Here is a 17,161-nt window from a genome sequence, read left to right as displayed (position 1 = left end):
CATTCAGGACTCCAGAAGCTCACGATTTAAGAAATTCAGTCAGTATTTTGAGACTTGCAATGGTCTCCAGAGCTGGTAATATTTGTTTGAATTTCAGTAACAGAATACATCGTTAGTAATATGGAGTTCCTGTAGGCTTATTCAGATGCATATAAAAAAAAACCACAAACTTTTTTTTTATATATATATATATATATATAAAATATGCCACTATATTATGCCATTGTATATACATAAATTATGTATGTGTAAAAAGAAGGCATTGCTTTGTGAAACAAATCTAACATCAGTACATTTAATTCAAATGTAATTTTACTGGTTTGATAACTTATGAGTATCAGTTGCTGCTGTAACTAGGTAGTGCTAGGTCTAAGCTATAGCTCTTTAACATTCATTGAAAAACCCTAAACAAAAGACAGGACTAGACTCTGAAAAATAATACCTCATTTTAAAACTAGGTTATCGACGGATGTTAGCACTGAGAGTAACTGCAAGACAAATGGCATTTTGTTTTTCCTCTTGTGTTCACCTCCTTTATTCTACATTTGCTCCTAAATTCAAAGCTTTGTTACGGCTCTCCAGTATTTGATCCCACTGAAGGTATTTAGGCACCCAAATATTCAGCCAGGGTCACCCCTAACTGCCTCGCAGTGTGAGCGGGTTGGCCAAGGCAGCAGGACCAGTCTGTGCGAACGCTAGAGGCGAAGCTTGGGCATCTGTCACCTCCAGCAGAAACCAGAACCACAAAACTGCCCCGAGCGAGATAGTAGCAATTCCCAGAAAAGAAATGCTTGCATCTACCAAGAAACCTGGGTAGGCACAGTAATATTCCCTTTGCAGATATCTCAGCAGCAATAAAAAGTCTTTCCCAAGCTGCTAGTTCATGTTCCTGTCGACCATGTTGGTGGATACTGGGAAGCCATCCACCCCAGGCTCCTCCTGTCTCCCTGAGCTGAAGTCGCTGTCATCCCTCCCTGCTGCTGGTTATCAATTCCTTCTGCCAGAAACCAGCCTCCTGCCAGGTGTGAGCCTTCACAGCAGTGGGACCAGCACTGTCCCGCTGGGTCTTGTCATTGCAGTGGCTGCAGCCACCATCCCATGGGCTCCCTTGGCAGCCCCAGCGGTGTTTGAAGCAGGGTCTGGCCGAGTGCCTGACTTTATCCCCACTCACAGTCGTCTGTGTGCTGGGCTGGTCACAGAACTCACAACAGAGGTCTCCACGCCCCATGAAGCCCATCATTTTGCAGGATGTACAGGGGAGCACTATGCATGAAAGATGAACTAGTTGCCTTCTGGCAACCGCAAAAGATACATGTATTTCATGTCCCTTCAAGTACGCTAAAGCTGACACTCCCTAGGCATCCTGCAGCATACTTTGGAGGGTTTAAACAGTGAAGTGAGTTCTGCTCATGTCCCTTCCTCAGTTGAGGAAAGAAGGAGCGCAGCTGCAAGGGATTTAGTGCGTGCCCAGATGGTACTTCAGCCCTGACCCCTTGGTGCAGCTGCTTTGATGTCACCAGTATATGATGCTGCTGAGGAAACTGGTATGGACCAGCCAATGAACACGAACAGATGGTGAAGCTGTAAAGGGGGGGGTGGGTGCCCTGAGTTTGCATTTTTCCTTTCCCAGCACTGCTCTTGCTGTTTGTGTTTTTCAGGTGTGAGGTTGGCACCACCCACTGGACCCAGTGCAATGAGACTCCCGTGAAGTTTGCTCGTTTTCCTGTCACTGGTCTGATTGAAGGCCGTTCCTACATTTTCCGAGTCCGAGCTGTGAACAAAGTTGGCGTTAGCCTACCGTCCCGGGTGTCAGAGCCCGTGGCTGCTCTGGATCCTGCTGACAGAGCCAGGCTTAGAAGTAAGATGTGCTTTTTGCAGGTTGCCCAAGAGGTTTAAGAAGTCACAACTCAAAAAAAAAAAAAAAAAAAAAAAAAGGATGACTATCTACTCATAAGCCTTCAAAATCCCACTAGAGGGAGCAATGCAAAACCAAAATATTATCTGGAGACAGCTTTGCTGAGAAGAAATCTTCTCAGTGCTCTTTGCACAAAGTGCTCTGTCTGCTCAAATGGCTTTTGCTGGCTGCGGTGCTATGCTCCAAACTTGCAGGAAGGGGGGAAAAGGCACAGGAGAGTTAATTGCCTAAAGAGACTGGCTTTTGTTCAGCCAACAAAATACCTGAACAGATCTTGTGAATAGTCTCTCTCTGTGCCACAGACAATGGTGGCTGAATCTGTGCTCATGTGACGATCAAAGTCTTGCAGTAACATCAGCACAATACCAGGGTGGCCCAATAGATAATTGATCCCAAGCACTCTGCTTTAAAGTTAACATTTTCCAGGTCAAGGATATTTTTCCTGTGGCCTGGCAATGTCCCAGACATTTTGCTTCCAAATCCACCTCTCTACCTGTATGCCAAAATCATATGCCTAAAATCCAATTATTTCTACTTGTTTCTGAAGTTTTACTATTTAAAATAGTCCAATGTGAAGGCGTATTGTGTGCAAAGCTACAGGGCTCCCACGGTCCCAGCTTGTATGTCTTACTGTATATAATGCTGCAAGCTACAGACTGCAGTCAGATGATCAAGGTTCCCATTCAAAATAAAAACAAAAGGCCGGAGGAAGGAGGTTTGGCACCGCCAGGAAACATTGTGCTCAGACAGACATGTGAAACCTGAAGCCTTGTGGGCGCCTCTTCTTTTCAGTGGGAAGTGTGGAAGCTGTCTCAGGAGATGAAGTCTGGTCTTGGTGGCCTATTCCCATATATCCTTCTCTTGTCCCTCATGATCCTCTTTTCTCCCCACCTGCTCCCTCTCTGCCCTCATCTCCAAAACAGATCAGCCGATGTAAGGTGAAGCACATGGTGGTAAAGAACAGCATTTGCAAAAATTATCTCTGAAAGTGCATTGACCTCGGTGATAGCTGAATGCATAACTACAATAATATGATAACGTAGAAGTGCTGAGAGAGCCACCCAAATCATATCAGGTGGATATGTTGAGTCAGGCTCAGCAGTTTCTGTTTGTGACTGTGACCCATGATTTGAAAGCTGGTAATGTGAGGGAAAGTGGTTAAAAAGAGACAAAGAGCAGCCTGCAGGAATTTGTCTGTTCCTTTAATGAGTGAGCTGTTAAACCAAATGAATAGAGTATGGAAAATAAAGTTGAATTTAATTCTCTGAAACCAATGAGCTGAGTGAGCCAAATACCTCTGCTTGTCACCTAGGTGACTTCAGTGACATTTCAGGAAGGAATAGATGTTTCAGTGGATTAAATTTTCTAGCTATATTGATTGCTGAGCTGCTCTCAGTATTCAAGCTGGTCAGCCTACAACTAGCTTGGGTACCTAGCTTGCTACATGAGCAAGTCACAGTAGTAATGAACAATGGAGCTCACATGAATCTTGCAAATGTTAGCTTTGAACCACAAAAGAGTCAGTTTTCTCATTATTTTAAAAGTTCCTGAAGTCTCCCATTTCCATGATACCTCTGACATTTGTTTCAGGTCACCCTTCTGCACCCTGGACTGGACAGATTATTGTCACTGAGGAAGAACCTGCAGGTAAACACAGCCCTTTTGCCTACAAAAGTCTAATGTGAAGCTGGCTGAGTAATTAGGAGAACTCCCAGTGAGTTCAGTGGACTTTGGCATGCACCCAAAGTTTGCTGTTCTGAGAGTCACTTGACCTTGAATGACTCCCAGCTTGGTTGTCAAGGTGAGGTTTAGGACCTTATTCAGGACCTAATAAATAAACATGCTTAGAGTTAAAAGAAGGACATTTTAAACCGATATTTAAAAGACTTTTAAACTCTATGTTTTAAAAAAAATATCAGGTGCCAAGGTATATTAATACTCCTTCTATATTTTAATTATGGCACTAATTCTGATACAAACATGAAGGAATTAAATCCCAATTCCCTTTCCTATTGTTCTCCCTTGTTCTTCAGAGGGTGTTGTTCCTGGTCCACCTACAGACCTCCAAGTTATTGAAGCCACCAAGAACTATGTTGTGCTTAGCTGGAAACCTCCTGGGCAGCGGGGCCATGAGGGTATCATGTACTTTGTGGAAAAGGTAAAATTGGACAAAATCAGAGTCATGTTATGGCAATCTTTTACATTTGTTTTGCTATCTCTTCTGGTCTTTTAGTTAACTTTCATTTCCACCTGAGACTTTCAAACTAGGGCCAGGACTAGAGCTTCATCAGAATAACTGTCACTGTAGATTAAGATAAACTAGGAAGAAAAGAAAGATGGGAAATAGGAAAGTAGATGCAGAATGTGTCACACACTGTAATATCCTTTTATGAATTGTGTCATTGACCTACCCTGGAGTAGACAGGCTGACAAACTCCCTCTATAAAGAGAAAGCACAGAGCAAAGTCACATGTTTTTTTGTCTATATACATATATATGATATATATATTTTAAATATATATACCTATATATATAAAATAAAATTTGTATAAATGAAGCTTGTCTGGTGAGACAGATTGTTAACATTTTGTATGGAGGCATTCTTCAAGAGTTTCTTGGCATCAGCACTTTCTCCTCCAGCTGCCTTTTCATATTTATCCTCTACATTAACTCTCCATTTGCTTCACCAACTCAACAAAGGTGACAAAACTTCTTTTCTAGAACAGAATCAGTTTTAATTTCAGTGTCCTGCTTTTCTGAGATGTTTTTTGCATGGCTGCTAGCCTAGAAAATTCTTTACGCCGTCACCCTTTTTACTTGGATCTCATGGCTCACAAACTTTTTTATCAATGCTTTTCCCTATCAGTCTAGAGGTGTCATCAAGGGAGACATAAATATCTTCCCATTACGTGTTTTTCATCTCTCTTATGAAATCTGGTATAAATAAATGAGTTTCACTTAGCAACAGACTTAGAGAGGATGAATATATGAATTTTGAGTTTCCATATAAGAAAGCTTTTTAATAACCTATTACATGCTGAGTAGTGAGCACTAATGTCACCTAGTCAGATAATGTTCTCCTGAGAATTTGAAATCCCTCAGAAACCAGAACCATTACTTGAAATTATCCTTAATGTAAATCACAGGCAAAATTTAATCACTAATATTAATGGTATAAGTGATCATGGTATGTAGAGCTTCTAGCCACAGAAATAAAAACAATTCACAAATGAATTGCACTTGTTAATTTTTTTCTGGAAAATGAAGGTCAGATCCTGATTAATTCTGGAAGCCATCCTAAAAACATTGAGTGGCACAAAAACATCTAGAAGCAATGTGGTAATGTTAGAGTTTTGTTCTTTGGATGATGTTGAATGTCTGCAGAACTTATTTTGAAAGTGGTCCAGAACTGGAGGCAGTTAATAATAACATCACTTCCTTGCGGTGGAGAGGAGTTTAGCTTTGATATATTAAAACCAGTAAGCTTTTATGTATGTTTTGTGGAGTAGGTGGACATCTGGGATTCATAAGCTTTGTAATACGCTCATTCTGTGGAAAGGCCAAAAAAAGGAACGTGACTCCCCGTTCTTCATAGCAGACGTGCATTTGGTGGTCTGGGTAGAAAGTCTTGTCGGGTTAGACACTGAGCTTTCAGATACTTCTGTTCAAAATGCGGTTTCTGGGTTTGACTGCAGTGCGTTGCTGGCACAGAGGACTGGCAAAGGGTGAACACCGAGATCCCTGTGAAGTCTCCTCGCTTTGCAGTTTTTGATTTGGCTGAAGGCAAATCCTACTGCTTTCGAGTTCGCTGTTGCAATTCAGCTGGAATCGGTGAACCTTCAGAAGCAACTGAAGCCACTGTGGTGGATGACAAACTCGGTAAGTGTGTGGTCATATGTAGTAAATTACCTCCATGGTATCTTTTCAGTTTATGATGCAATTGTTTTGTCTGAAGACAGATAGCTGCCCAGTAACTAATTCAAGTATGAAGAGTAGTCAGTGATTTATTCACTTTAGCTAAAATAATTTTGGTTTGGGTTGTTGAACCTTTAATGTGTAGTCAAATGACAGATGCAAACCAAGGGAATTAAGCTGCAAATAGCGATGCCAAGAACTGCAAAGGCTGCGAATAGTGAAAGAAAATGAAAACTCAAGAAAGTACAAAAATGTTTTGTTTTACTTAGAGTCTTTATTGAAAATAAGCCCAGACATCAGCAGAGTTTAACCTTCTTTGTTTGCCAAATTAAACAGAAGTGAAGAATTTAATAGTTACATGAATGCAGAGACTATTTCCACTGGAAGAAAAGCCAAGATGTTCACCACAGTAAAGCACCAGTAGCTATGTCTACATTAGCAATTTGTTTCCAAACGGCAATGCAGATTTGAATCCAGTTCCCAGATTGTCTCTGTTTACTTCATTTTGGTTGAATTCGCAGAGCAGTTTGATGCACACGAACTACATTCTTTAAGAAGAGTAAAATAGCTCTTCTTGAAAAACACTTTAGATGCATTTTGCTACTTAACAGGGGCATTTTTTTCTGACGTATTCTGTGGGCTGCACAAAATCCTTCGGTGTGCACCTAACACATTTTCCCTTTTAGAAAGCTCCAAATCACATCTCTGGTGCAGATGTTCAGCCCAGGGGAATAAACTAAATCCAATTTGAAGGAAATGCCCATAACCATAGGCAATGGAAATGTGAGGAACCTCACCATCAAAGGCTTGAACCTACTGTCCTGCTGTGCCAGATTACTTGATGGAAATCAGAGGAGTTTGGGGAGGTTAAATCTGTATTAGTTGTGCTAATATAATCCAGAATAGAATGTCACTCTTATTTTATTTGTAAATTTTGACTGGATGATCACTAATTTATTTCTGTTTCTCTCCCACAGATATTCCCAAAGCTCCTGGGCGTATTATGCCAACTAGGAATACAGATACCTCAGTTGTTGTCACTTGGACAGAGCCCCCAGATGCCAAGGAGCTGGTTGGGTACTACATTGAGTCAAGTGTAGTCGGATCTGGTCGTTGGGAACCATGCAACAACAATCCAGTGAAAGGCACAAGGTAATGGATTTTAAAGCATGGAAATTATGGTCACCAGTTTTTGATTTACTGGATATATGTGCTTTCCAGCCATTAGTAGTAGTAGAGTTAATCGGTCTGTGGTAGCCAGCAGGCTTCACTCTTGCAGGTGAAGTTCATAAGAAGTCATAAAAACATATTTCAAACTGTGAGTCTTGTCCAAAAGGAATTTATAATCAATGTTATATTAGAAACAATTAGTCAAGGGGGAGGAAATGTGGACATTTCTAGTGAAGAAAAGAGAAGCAGGTCGCTAGTTCTAGCTATTACACAGCCTGTCAGTTTGATGAAAAACAGTACAGTGAGGAATGACTGAAGTTACAAATGTGGAAAACTAAACTGCATAATGTTTGAAAGCAAAAAGTCCTCTGTTTTGGAAGACTGCTGTAAACAATTCTGGACTGTATATCTAGAATGTCGGGAGGACATGTGGACTATATCACGCTAACAATATTACTTTCTAACTGCTCTTTCACTTGCAATTATCAAGATACTAGTGAACACTCTTAAATATTGGGTATAAACTCACATTTCTTACTGACATGAACCTCAGTCTCTAGTCAGAAAAAATAATCAAGGTTTAAAACTTTGCAAGCTAAATCACATTTGGTTTTGTTTGAATAAGGATGTAGTCTTCAGAGTCTAAAGGAGTAATTGCAGAACTTGATCTCAAGTGGATTGATGTCAATCCAGAAGCAGTCACTGCTTGTTATGCCTGATTATGCTTATTTGTAATTGCTATCCATGACAACCTTTATTAAAGTAAGTAAGGCTCTGCTAACTACTCTTGGACCAACTTTGTTGTTTAGAAGGGCATTGTAAATGCTTAGTATATCAGAAGTACCTAAAACCCCACTTGCTTGAACACAAGTACAACAATTTCCTTTAAGTATTCTTTTGTGCATTTATATTGCAACAGCTGTATGTGCCAATATTATATACTTTCATATATACTTCTATGATTTATATCGTGGTTACATCAAGTGTTGGTGAAGTTCCGTGCTGTTTGCTTATTTTAAAATATGAAATGTGATCTTTATTTACCGTAGAAATAAAAATACTGTTCTGAGTTACTATATATTGTGATGTAACTACACTGCTTAGGTTCCTATCACTGCATTTTTAGTCAATGCAATATAATGTATGATGCAGTTAGGAACAGGCTGTCTGTTAACTCTTGGCTTTTCTGGTTGAGTCAAGCTCAACGCATTAGCTGTAGCTGACAGTTTGCGTTATGCAGTATATTTTGATCTTTTGAAATTTGTTTTCTGCACACATCCTGGTGAAAGCAAATGATTTGGAAAAGTCTGACAGAATGGGTAGCGAAAATTCTGCACTGAAAATTTTGATTCAGTTTTTTTTTTCCCAAAATGAAATTTTTATTTTGAAATAATACATTTCATTTTCCATATTATATTTGCTTTGTACATCATTGCATGATGTCAGCATTGGTAGTGCAAGATATGACATTATGAAGTAGAACAAAATAAAAGTAATATGAAATAAAATACACTTAAAATACCCATTGAAAAATAAATTTTGTTTTAAATAAAATTTTTACATTTCCAAAACACAATTTTTCCAAAATAAATGATTCCTGTCTTGGGAAGTTTTGTGTTTTCAGTGTGGACAACAGAGAAAATTTAGGAGGGTTTTTTATGTGATCATTAGGTAATCCAGTAGAAAAACTATTCTAATAAAAGTGTTTGTGTGACTTAGATTATTGTGTCATGTATAGAAGCAAGAAAGTGAAATAAAAACTTGGGCACCTTTTTTTTTTTTTTTAGCTCTTGTACAATGCCCTGTAATTTTTCATTTATGATTGGAAGTGAATTATGGGAACTTGTGCTACAAGTGTCTTTTCCTTATGTCATGAAGATATCCCACAAGCAAATATAGACCTTATCTCTGCAGATTTTCACATTGTTGGATTTTATATACTAGCAGAAGTAAGGTAGAGCCTTTGGTAACACAAAAACTTCTGTAGTCTTAAGAAGAAAAGAGTGTTGGTAAATGCTATGTCTAAAGAGACATGGTTTTAGACATTATCTTCATTGTGTGAATGAGGTGCTTAGATACATTCTGCATTCTCTGACCTTCATTTAAGTGACTGGGGTCATGGTTTATCCTCAGTTTTCAGAAACCAGAATAAATTCTATGGAAGAAATGCTTTCTCTTCGCCCTTGAGATTTTTATTTTCTTCATAATACGTTCTAAGTATTCCTTCACTGGTTTACTTTAGATTCATTTGCCATGGGCTCGTGAATGGTGAGAAGTACATTTTCAGAGTCAGAGCTGTTAATGCAGCAGGACTCAGTGAATTTTCACAGGATTCGGAGCCTATAGAAGTGCAAGCAGCCATTGGTAAGCTATTTTCTATTGCTCTTTTCAATGGTAAATATGTTGTCTTTTTTTAATTAAGTAAAGATGTTTTCAGCAACTATTTGTAACTAACTGTTTTGTTTTACAATGCTGTCCACAAATAATAATTTATCCGCAGATCCTGTGGTCTCACAGCCATAGTTTCACAGTCACTGCACTCTTTTAGACTGTTCACCTTCACCATCTAGTCTTCTTCAGGTGTTTCTTGTGAACCACTGTAAGAGAGCACTGCCAAGTTCACTTCCTAGGTGTCCTGGAAAATGGAGTGTCATTCTGATTCCGTAATGCGGTATTTATCACCTCTAATGCACACCATCCTATATACAGTCAGTTCCTAAGAAATTTGTTTCCATACCTAAACCTAATAATCAGTGCAATGTGTCTTTTGTAAACCTTCCATAACCCTGTGTGTTCTCCCTTTGTTGATGAATTATTTCTATTTGCCACTGCCTGAACTAATCCATAAAGATTAATGAGATCATTGGGCTGGAATAAATTGTATGTCTGCAACATCCTCGCTCTCATTTGTATCAAACCTGCATACCTCACAACCTTAGAGCAGAGAGATGTGACCTAGGGCAATTTTTTGAGATCATCTTGAAAGGATCAGAAATATGACTTCGAAGATCTAATACTAAAATAATTGTAGCAAATGAAGATTACTATTAACTTCCCATATTTCTTCTGCTTTGAAAGGTAGACATTATTAAAAGAGCATTACTTGTGAGCAGGTTGAGAGGTATTCTCTGCATTTCAAATTTTTGTGAATTCAAGCTTAACATTTTGTGTGTAAAACCTGTAATTTGTCATACTTTGGCTGTATTGTTCACTGTACGCATGTCTTCATTCTGTTGACTAAATGAAGAAAAAAGAATGTATTCTAATTCAAAATGTCTTTGCTGTTTTCTGGCAATTATAGGGGGAGGATTGCTTCATGGTGTGTGTCCTGAACTGAGTGGTAAAGCTGGTGGACTAACAGACCGCACTACCAGCTGGGAAGGCATGCATGAGTCCTCCCAGCCTATCTTTGACACAGATGCTTTGCTAAAATGCAACGCTAAATTTAATAGAGACATGCTACCCAGTAGCTCTGACAAACTGGGGAGTACAGGAGACAGTAACATGAGACAAATGGTTAAGGACGCTGTCACATCTGCACCACAAAAAGTTGCTGCTAAGCAGGCAAGTAAGTCTCGACCTGGGGATCTTTTGACACTGGAAAAAGTGACAAAGAAAAAAGATACAGGTGAGAGATAATAAAATAAATAGATATCACTGCTTTGGTACATCCACTTCAGACGCTTGTAACCTCTGCTCATCCATGCCAGAAGTGAACGTGCTCTCCAGTGATGCATCTTCCATCAGATCTGTTAATGACATGCTCAACTCTCTGTTAAGATCATTATGCATGAAATGGTATCAGAGACCACTTTACAAACTTAGTGGCTACTGAAAGTGAAACATATTAATCTGTTTACTAATTTAATAGCTTGTTTGACTACATATTAATGTATCCAAGATACTGTATTATTTCTAAATCATTTCAGTAATTTGTTAGGAGTCTTCTTACCTAGTCTCTGGGTGATGTATGTGTGAAAGAAACACAATCTGATTATGATGGTAAGCATGAAAATCTGTGTTGTGTTAGGATATACGAAGATCCTTTGTGGATTTATGCCTAAGCTACAGCTTATCCTCTGAGACACAGTGCTAATGAATGTTGTGTTGTACCTCTGACTGACAGCAATATGTAATGAGGAAAACCTATCAAGTTGAAGGCATATGCACAAAATCACATTTTATGTTGTCAACACCTAAACACCCATTGTGCCTGAGAAATGTGGGGCTTGAATTTCATTTAAGTCCTGGTACCTGGCCAGTGAACTGAATTCCTCTCCAGGCCTCTGGAGTGAGACTCAAAAGGCTTGTGCAAAGTGTTGAAGAGAAAACAAAGTACGGGAACCTGAGGCTAGCTGACACTGACATAAAACATTAAAGACAAAAGGAAACATATATGATACAGGATTTCCATAAAAAGTAGGTCTTCAGGGTCACAAGTAGGGCTCTTTGCTGGTGCATGACATACTGGGTGTGCGCAAGTATTTCCCCACTAGATACAGAAAAGGCTTTCTAAGAAAATGGGTTAGGATTAAGCTAATGATTTCTGTATTGTTAAAAAAAAAATAAAAAGAGGATTATGCAGCAAATTTTTTAATATAAGTTCCAGTAAAACACATGTTCTGTTTCTGGTCAGTCTACAGTGCCTATGATCATGCTTCCTTCCATTAAGGTAAGATCATGTGATGGGTGCAATGATAAAATTTGTACAGTGTATAAATTTAAAAGGAAAAAAAAGAAGAATGAACAGATAAACTCCTTTCTTGGAAGGGAAGAATGTGGGCCTATTTAAAAAAAGGAACTACAAGGAATATTGTGTGTGTGAAAAAGGGTTTGCTTTCAGCAAAAGGAAACAAATCATTGCATCTCCAATTTCTTTACTTTTCCTGTAATGTTAGTTTTAGTTCCTCATTTTTCACATTTTCACATTTTTAAAGTGAGTCCTGATCACTTACCTCAGAGCCGCAATTGCAGCACATTCTTTCACTATGTATCAGCTTGCTTCTCAAAAAACAAATGATCCTGGAAAACTAATTCCTATGCAGTTTGGACTTTTTCATTTGGTTTATGGAAGCTTTTATCCTGCATTTCTTATTCCAACTCCAGAAACTTCCCTTGACCACATAAATATTGTCTTAATTAGGAAATGCAGGATGGGAGCCACCTGAATACGGTAATTGAATGCCAGTCTGACTATTGAAATATTACTTCCTACTTATGTATTATTCATGTTGAAACAGCTGCTCCATCTCCACCTTATGACATTGTGGTACTTGAGAGTGTTCGTGACTCGATGGCATTAGGATGGAAACAACCTAAAGTCACTGGTGGAACTGAAATTACCGGCTACTACGTGAACTATCGTGAAGTGGTTGATGGAGTTCCTGGGAAATGGATGGAGGCCAACATTAAGGCCATTAGTGAGAGGGCATACAGGGTAAGAGGTTAACTTCTGTTATTGCTGTGGGTGCAGACAATATTTCCAAAACAGATCTCAAAGACAGATTGGGATGAATTATGATTCAGTGTACAGATTGCTGTCCAGAGGGTTTTATATCCACGATGATAAATTTATTTAGCTCTGTTAAACTTCTCTGCAAAATTATTTGTACACTTATCTGTTAGTCTGGCACCAGCCGTCATCTGTGAATGCACTTTTCTAGACATAGCCTGGATTTTTGTAAGCCAGGCCTTCAGAACAAATGGCATTCCTACTGGGCTTGGTGGACCTACCCCAGTGCTTGCTGGTGCTGGAACCAGCTCTGTGCCAGCTCTGGTTTGTGATCAGTTCTTGACCCAGTTTATAGATAGTGCTAGCTACAACCTTGTTGAGCTGCTTTACAAATGAAAAGCAATGCCAAGATTGAGTTTCACCCCGCTTTGAGGACAACTCTTGCCTTAAGTGAACTTGCTCTGTATCATGAGACACATTAATATGATTGTTGAGCAATAGCCTGCTCGCTCCCTGACTGCCAAAGTGTCTATCAATAGGAAAAGGGGTTTATGATTTGAGTATGTTAAGACCATTCAGGTATGCTCCACCATTGATTAGAGGAAAAGCCAAGGTAGTTGTCGCCTTATGAATGATGTCAATAATGCTTTCATCTCTTCAGGCACTTAAAAGCATGCTCACGTGTCAAATAATTGTCATTGTGACTTTCTCCTAAAGCCTTAATCCAAAGTTAATAAGCACCATCTTACTGATTCTGCAGATTCAAAACCTGAAGGAAAACATGGTGTACCAGTTCCAGGTGGCTGCTGCTAACCTGGCTGGGGTTGGGACACCCTCGCTACCCAGCCAGCCCTTCAAATGTGAAGAATGGACCATTGCTGTACCTGGTAGGATCCTGAGTGGGAGGTGGAGGTTTCTCACAGCCCAAGGGTGCTCTGTGACTGATTATCTAAGTTCTCAATGACTTCAGCTTCCAGGGGAGTCGATGGGCACTGAAGTTCATACCCAGGCTTGATCTCCATCACTTTGATTTAGTACATTTACACTGATGCATTAAACGATCCCCATTTAATCAGTAGCATTTTACAAGCAGCTTGTATTTTCTTTATCTTTCCTGCTTGGTTTCTGTACTGTGTCTGCCACTTTGCTTTCTAGTTTAAATGGTAGACATAAATACCTGCCTATGGTACAAGGCAGAGAAGAATGAGGTCCCGCAACCCTTGTCTAAATGCATCACTTCAAGGCCAGATCCCTGGCCTTTTAACACTCGTTGAAATGAGTGAAAACAGCCTCCGTTGACTTCAGTGGACTTTAGAGCAGTCCTTGAAGCAGCACATTAGCTTAATAATTAACTTATTATTTCCCTGAGTTTGGAGATTATTTTTTGGTTTTGTTTGTTCATGAATATTTGATCAAGATACCAAATCTCAAAAAATTGGATTATTTTTGGGCTAGTCCTTTTAATAGGCATGGGTTGTATTTATATCGGGTCTAGAGATGATACAGAGGAGCTGCACATGTTATGTCAGCTCTGGGTGTATAACACAGTGTCTGGTTTTGGTTTTTGAAATCTTCTGCATTAGCCCTTTTGGGATTTATTTTGATACCACAACTCCAACTTTTACTCTTACCTTTCAGGGCCACCCCATGATGTCACATGCACAGAAGTTAGGAAGGACTCTTTGGTGTTACTGTGGAAGGAACCAGTTTATACTGGTCGTAGTCCCATAGCTGGTTATTATGTTGATATGAAAGAAACCAAGGCAAAGGAGGAACATTGGAGAAGTGTCAATGAGAAGCCACTTCAAAAGAAATTCTTGAAGGTAAATAGCTTACGATTCAAATACTAGTATAACAATATAATCTTGAAGAAGTTAGGCTTCAATAGCATCATCCTGTGCTGATCATGGTTCCATTTAATGAAATACATAGTAGTTTATGTTGTGCTGAGGATACACACAATGCCTGTAGAGTCAGATAAGACAGTAACTCAGAAGACAATCTAGTATGACAAGCCTAAAAATAAAAGAAAGCACTGCTAAAACCAAATACCGTTCTTATAACACAGGAGGCAACCCTAGCATTTTCTAGCTCAAAGGGCAAGATAGGTATCCCTACACAAAACCAGATGGCACAAAAATAGGTGTTGTGATGATGTGGCTGGCAGGTGATTCTTTCCAATGCAAAGTACCCTCTCCTCACATTTCACGGCAAGTTAAACCCAAACTTTTTGCACTATTATGCTACATCACTTTGTGGAATGACTTCTAAATAAGGGATCAGCTGTATCTCCATTCTAGAGATACATCTTAAGTAGGCTTGCTATTTGTATGCTTTTCAGAATATTTGAAAGACAACTCACTTCTTTTAAGTGTGATCCTTTCATATATGTTTTAAAGGAATATTTGCAGGTGTTATAATGTCAGTATGATTCCTCAAGTCACTACAATTAAATCTGTACAATTAAATGCCCCCCTGTTTCTAAATAGGTGGGCCTGACACTTATTACCCTGATAATTTCATTTTGAAAAGCCAGAATTTACCTGCAGTTAAAGACTATGCTGTTTCAGAGGTCAATGTACGCGAGTTAAAACCATCCTGTTCCAATAACAATGCTCCTTTTGCAAAGAAATCAATGACAGTAATGACACTGTCTAAATGTTAGCTATGCATACAAGGAAGGAGCAAGCCAAACAGATCCATCATGTCATGCTGGAATTGGAAAAAAAAAAAAACACGAGGAAGAAACATTTGTCAACTGGAAAAGGAGCAAAACAAAAAGAAAGGAAATATAATTGTCAAGCATCCAGACTGGAATTGTAAGAAGTGTGAAATTAAAATCAGTGTTTTGTAACACATCATGCATGTATGTATATTTGCTTCCTCCAGATAGGTGGCCTAAAAGAAGGTGTGAGCTATGTGTTTCGTGTGCGGGCAACAAACCAGGCTGGCGTTGGGAAACCATCAGATGTCACAGATCCTGTCATAGCTGAAACACGACCAGGTTTGTTAGAAATACTTCCTCGTTTTTGTCATATTTAAACAAGTTCTGTTTGTGCAATGTGTTTACATACAGGCTGCATGTGAACAGTCCGACCTCTACTAAGTCAAACATTTTTACAAAGCAGGAAATGAGTTGAGGGTCATATCTTACTTTCTCGTCTGGTATATTTCAAGGTCAGAACAGACTTTCTTACTATAACGACAAGCTCAGGAGTATAAAAATACAATAAAGTTGTAAGATTTGCATATATCTATAGATAAATGCATAAGCAGAGGACCCACTAAGGTCAGCTCAACCAAAACATTCTACAGATGTAGATTTTGCCCTTCCTGTAGTAAACCAGTTGTTTATGTTTTATCTCTCTCCTTTCTTTAACTTATGTAATGTGCCTGAGGAAAGGGTAAAAGAAATTTTTTTTTGTCTTGGCTATAAAAATGTAATGAAGTCAGTTTGGAGACCACCTTCAGTAAGAATTCAAGTGCAAGTGTTTGCTGGGGTTATCCTTGAAGGCTGGCTCCAGTGTGTCTATAATGCCAGCAAGAAACATGGGAACCAGCGCAGAGGCAGAATCTCTATACCTGGAACTTCAGAAACCCCATGAGTATTATTTAGCTATACAGGTAACATAGGCAACTTTGATCGGAGTCAACACCTTTTTGTTGCTACGTCCCTGACAGAAAACACAAGTGTGGGCTTGTGGCTTACTCATCTACAGACTATTTTAGAAGTGGAGGGTCCTACAAGGTGGTAAAACAAACTTCCAGATATTTTGACCAAATCTCGTATAAAGTTAGTATGACGTAACAAGGTACAGGGGTACAACCCAGCCTGGATCCACCATACACCCTCTTTTCCTCTCACAAGTTTCCTTCCTCTGCCTGCAGACTCTCATATCTGTTCCCACCTGGAAAGGTTTCTAAAAGAGCCCTAAAAGAGCAGGAACAAAGGCAGGCAGTGGGCAGGCAGGGCAGCGCGAGGGCCTGGGGCAGCCCAGCACAGGGAGCACGTGTAGCAGCGCAGGAGCGCAGGCAAAGGCAGCGATTCCCTGGGCAGGCAGCTGCCTACCCTGCCTGAGCCCAGGTAGCCAGGTTGATATCTGCTCCTGCCTGGAGAAATAGTCAGGATTTATTTGGGATGGTATCAACTGTGAGGTGCTGAACAGATGCCACCAGCGAGAATCAGTTGCCATTCCCACCCCGGCTGCCTCAGGAGCATTACCACAGGATCCTTTCCCTGTTTCTGACTCCCAGGTCCATTTTTACTTCTCCCATTCCTGTGGCAGCACTGGCCCAGCTCCCATAAATGCGTAGTCATTATGCCCAGGATGGTAAAAATCCTAAGGAGCCTTGAGTTAGCCCTCAGTGAGGCTGTAAGTCAAGAAAGTCTGAAAAAGGAGGTCTGAAGCTGGGGGGGGTAAAGGAACTGGAAAACTCAGAGTGGGGAAACTGAGGCGATTGCTAGTGAGGCTGGGATGGGAAGAAGGGACTGGAAGGCGTAGATGGTAAGTTGAGAGGGTGTAAGATTGGGATATGAGGACAAAAAAGGATAAGTGTGTGAGTAAGAAGGGCTTGGGACAGGATCTTTCAAAAATACAGTAACCATAATTTCAGATCTACAAGCACTAGGGCTATTTCCGTCACCTGCAAGTGGAACAAGGCAAAACTTAGAAACTTATTCTTGAAAACAGCTTATATACACCAACCAC

General features: G+C 39.8%; 2 protein-coding genes across 2 annotated transcripts in view; one reads left to right on the top strand and one right to left on the bottom strand.

The window, feature by feature from the left end:
* LOC309588909 (myosin regulatory light chain 2, smooth muscle minor isoform) overlaps nucleotides 1–17,161 on the bottom strand; it is a 206,085-nt gene that overhangs the window by 65,090 nt on the left and 123,834 nt on the right. The window lies entirely within an intron of this gene.
* The window catches only part of MYOM1 (myomesin 1), a gene marked incomplete at its 5' end in the record, with an annotated part of 70,324 nt that overhangs the window by 28,766 nt on the left and 24,397 nt on the right, over nucleotides 1–17,161 (top strand). Inside the window, 11 exons of the mRNA XM_082330012.1 lie at nucleotides 1,659–1,858; nucleotides 3,506–3,562; nucleotides 3,949–4,073; nucleotides 5,611–5,794; nucleotides 6,808–6,982; nucleotides 9,243–9,364; nucleotides 10,302–10,628; nucleotides 12,241–12,437; nucleotides 13,213–13,339; nucleotides 14,091–14,275; nucleotides 15,342–15,456. Of these exons, the coding sequence (XP_082186138.1) occupies nucleotides 1,659–1,858; nucleotides 3,506–3,562; nucleotides 3,949–4,073; nucleotides 5,611–5,794; nucleotides 6,808–6,982; nucleotides 9,243–9,364; nucleotides 10,302–10,628; nucleotides 12,241–12,437; nucleotides 13,213–13,339; nucleotides 14,091–14,275; nucleotides 15,342–15,456 (1,814 nt within the window). The remainder of the gene's footprint in view (nucleotides 1–1,658; nucleotides 1,859–3,505; nucleotides 3,563–3,948; nucleotides 4,074–5,610; nucleotides 5,795–6,807; nucleotides 6,983–9,242; nucleotides 9,365–10,301; nucleotides 10,629–12,240; nucleotides 12,438–13,212; nucleotides 13,340–14,090; nucleotides 14,276–15,341; nucleotides 15,457–17,161) is intronic.

The sequence above is a fragment of the Platalea leucorodia genome, assembly GCF_965183815.1.
Source record: "Platalea leucorodia genome assembly, chromosome: 1".
Taxonomy (NCBI): Eukaryota; Metazoa; Chordata; class Aves; order Pelecaniformes; family Threskiornithidae; genus Platalea; species Platalea leucorodia.
The sequence above is the reverse complement of the archived record's forward strand: the minus strand, read 5'-3'. Positions and strand labels throughout refer to the sequence as shown.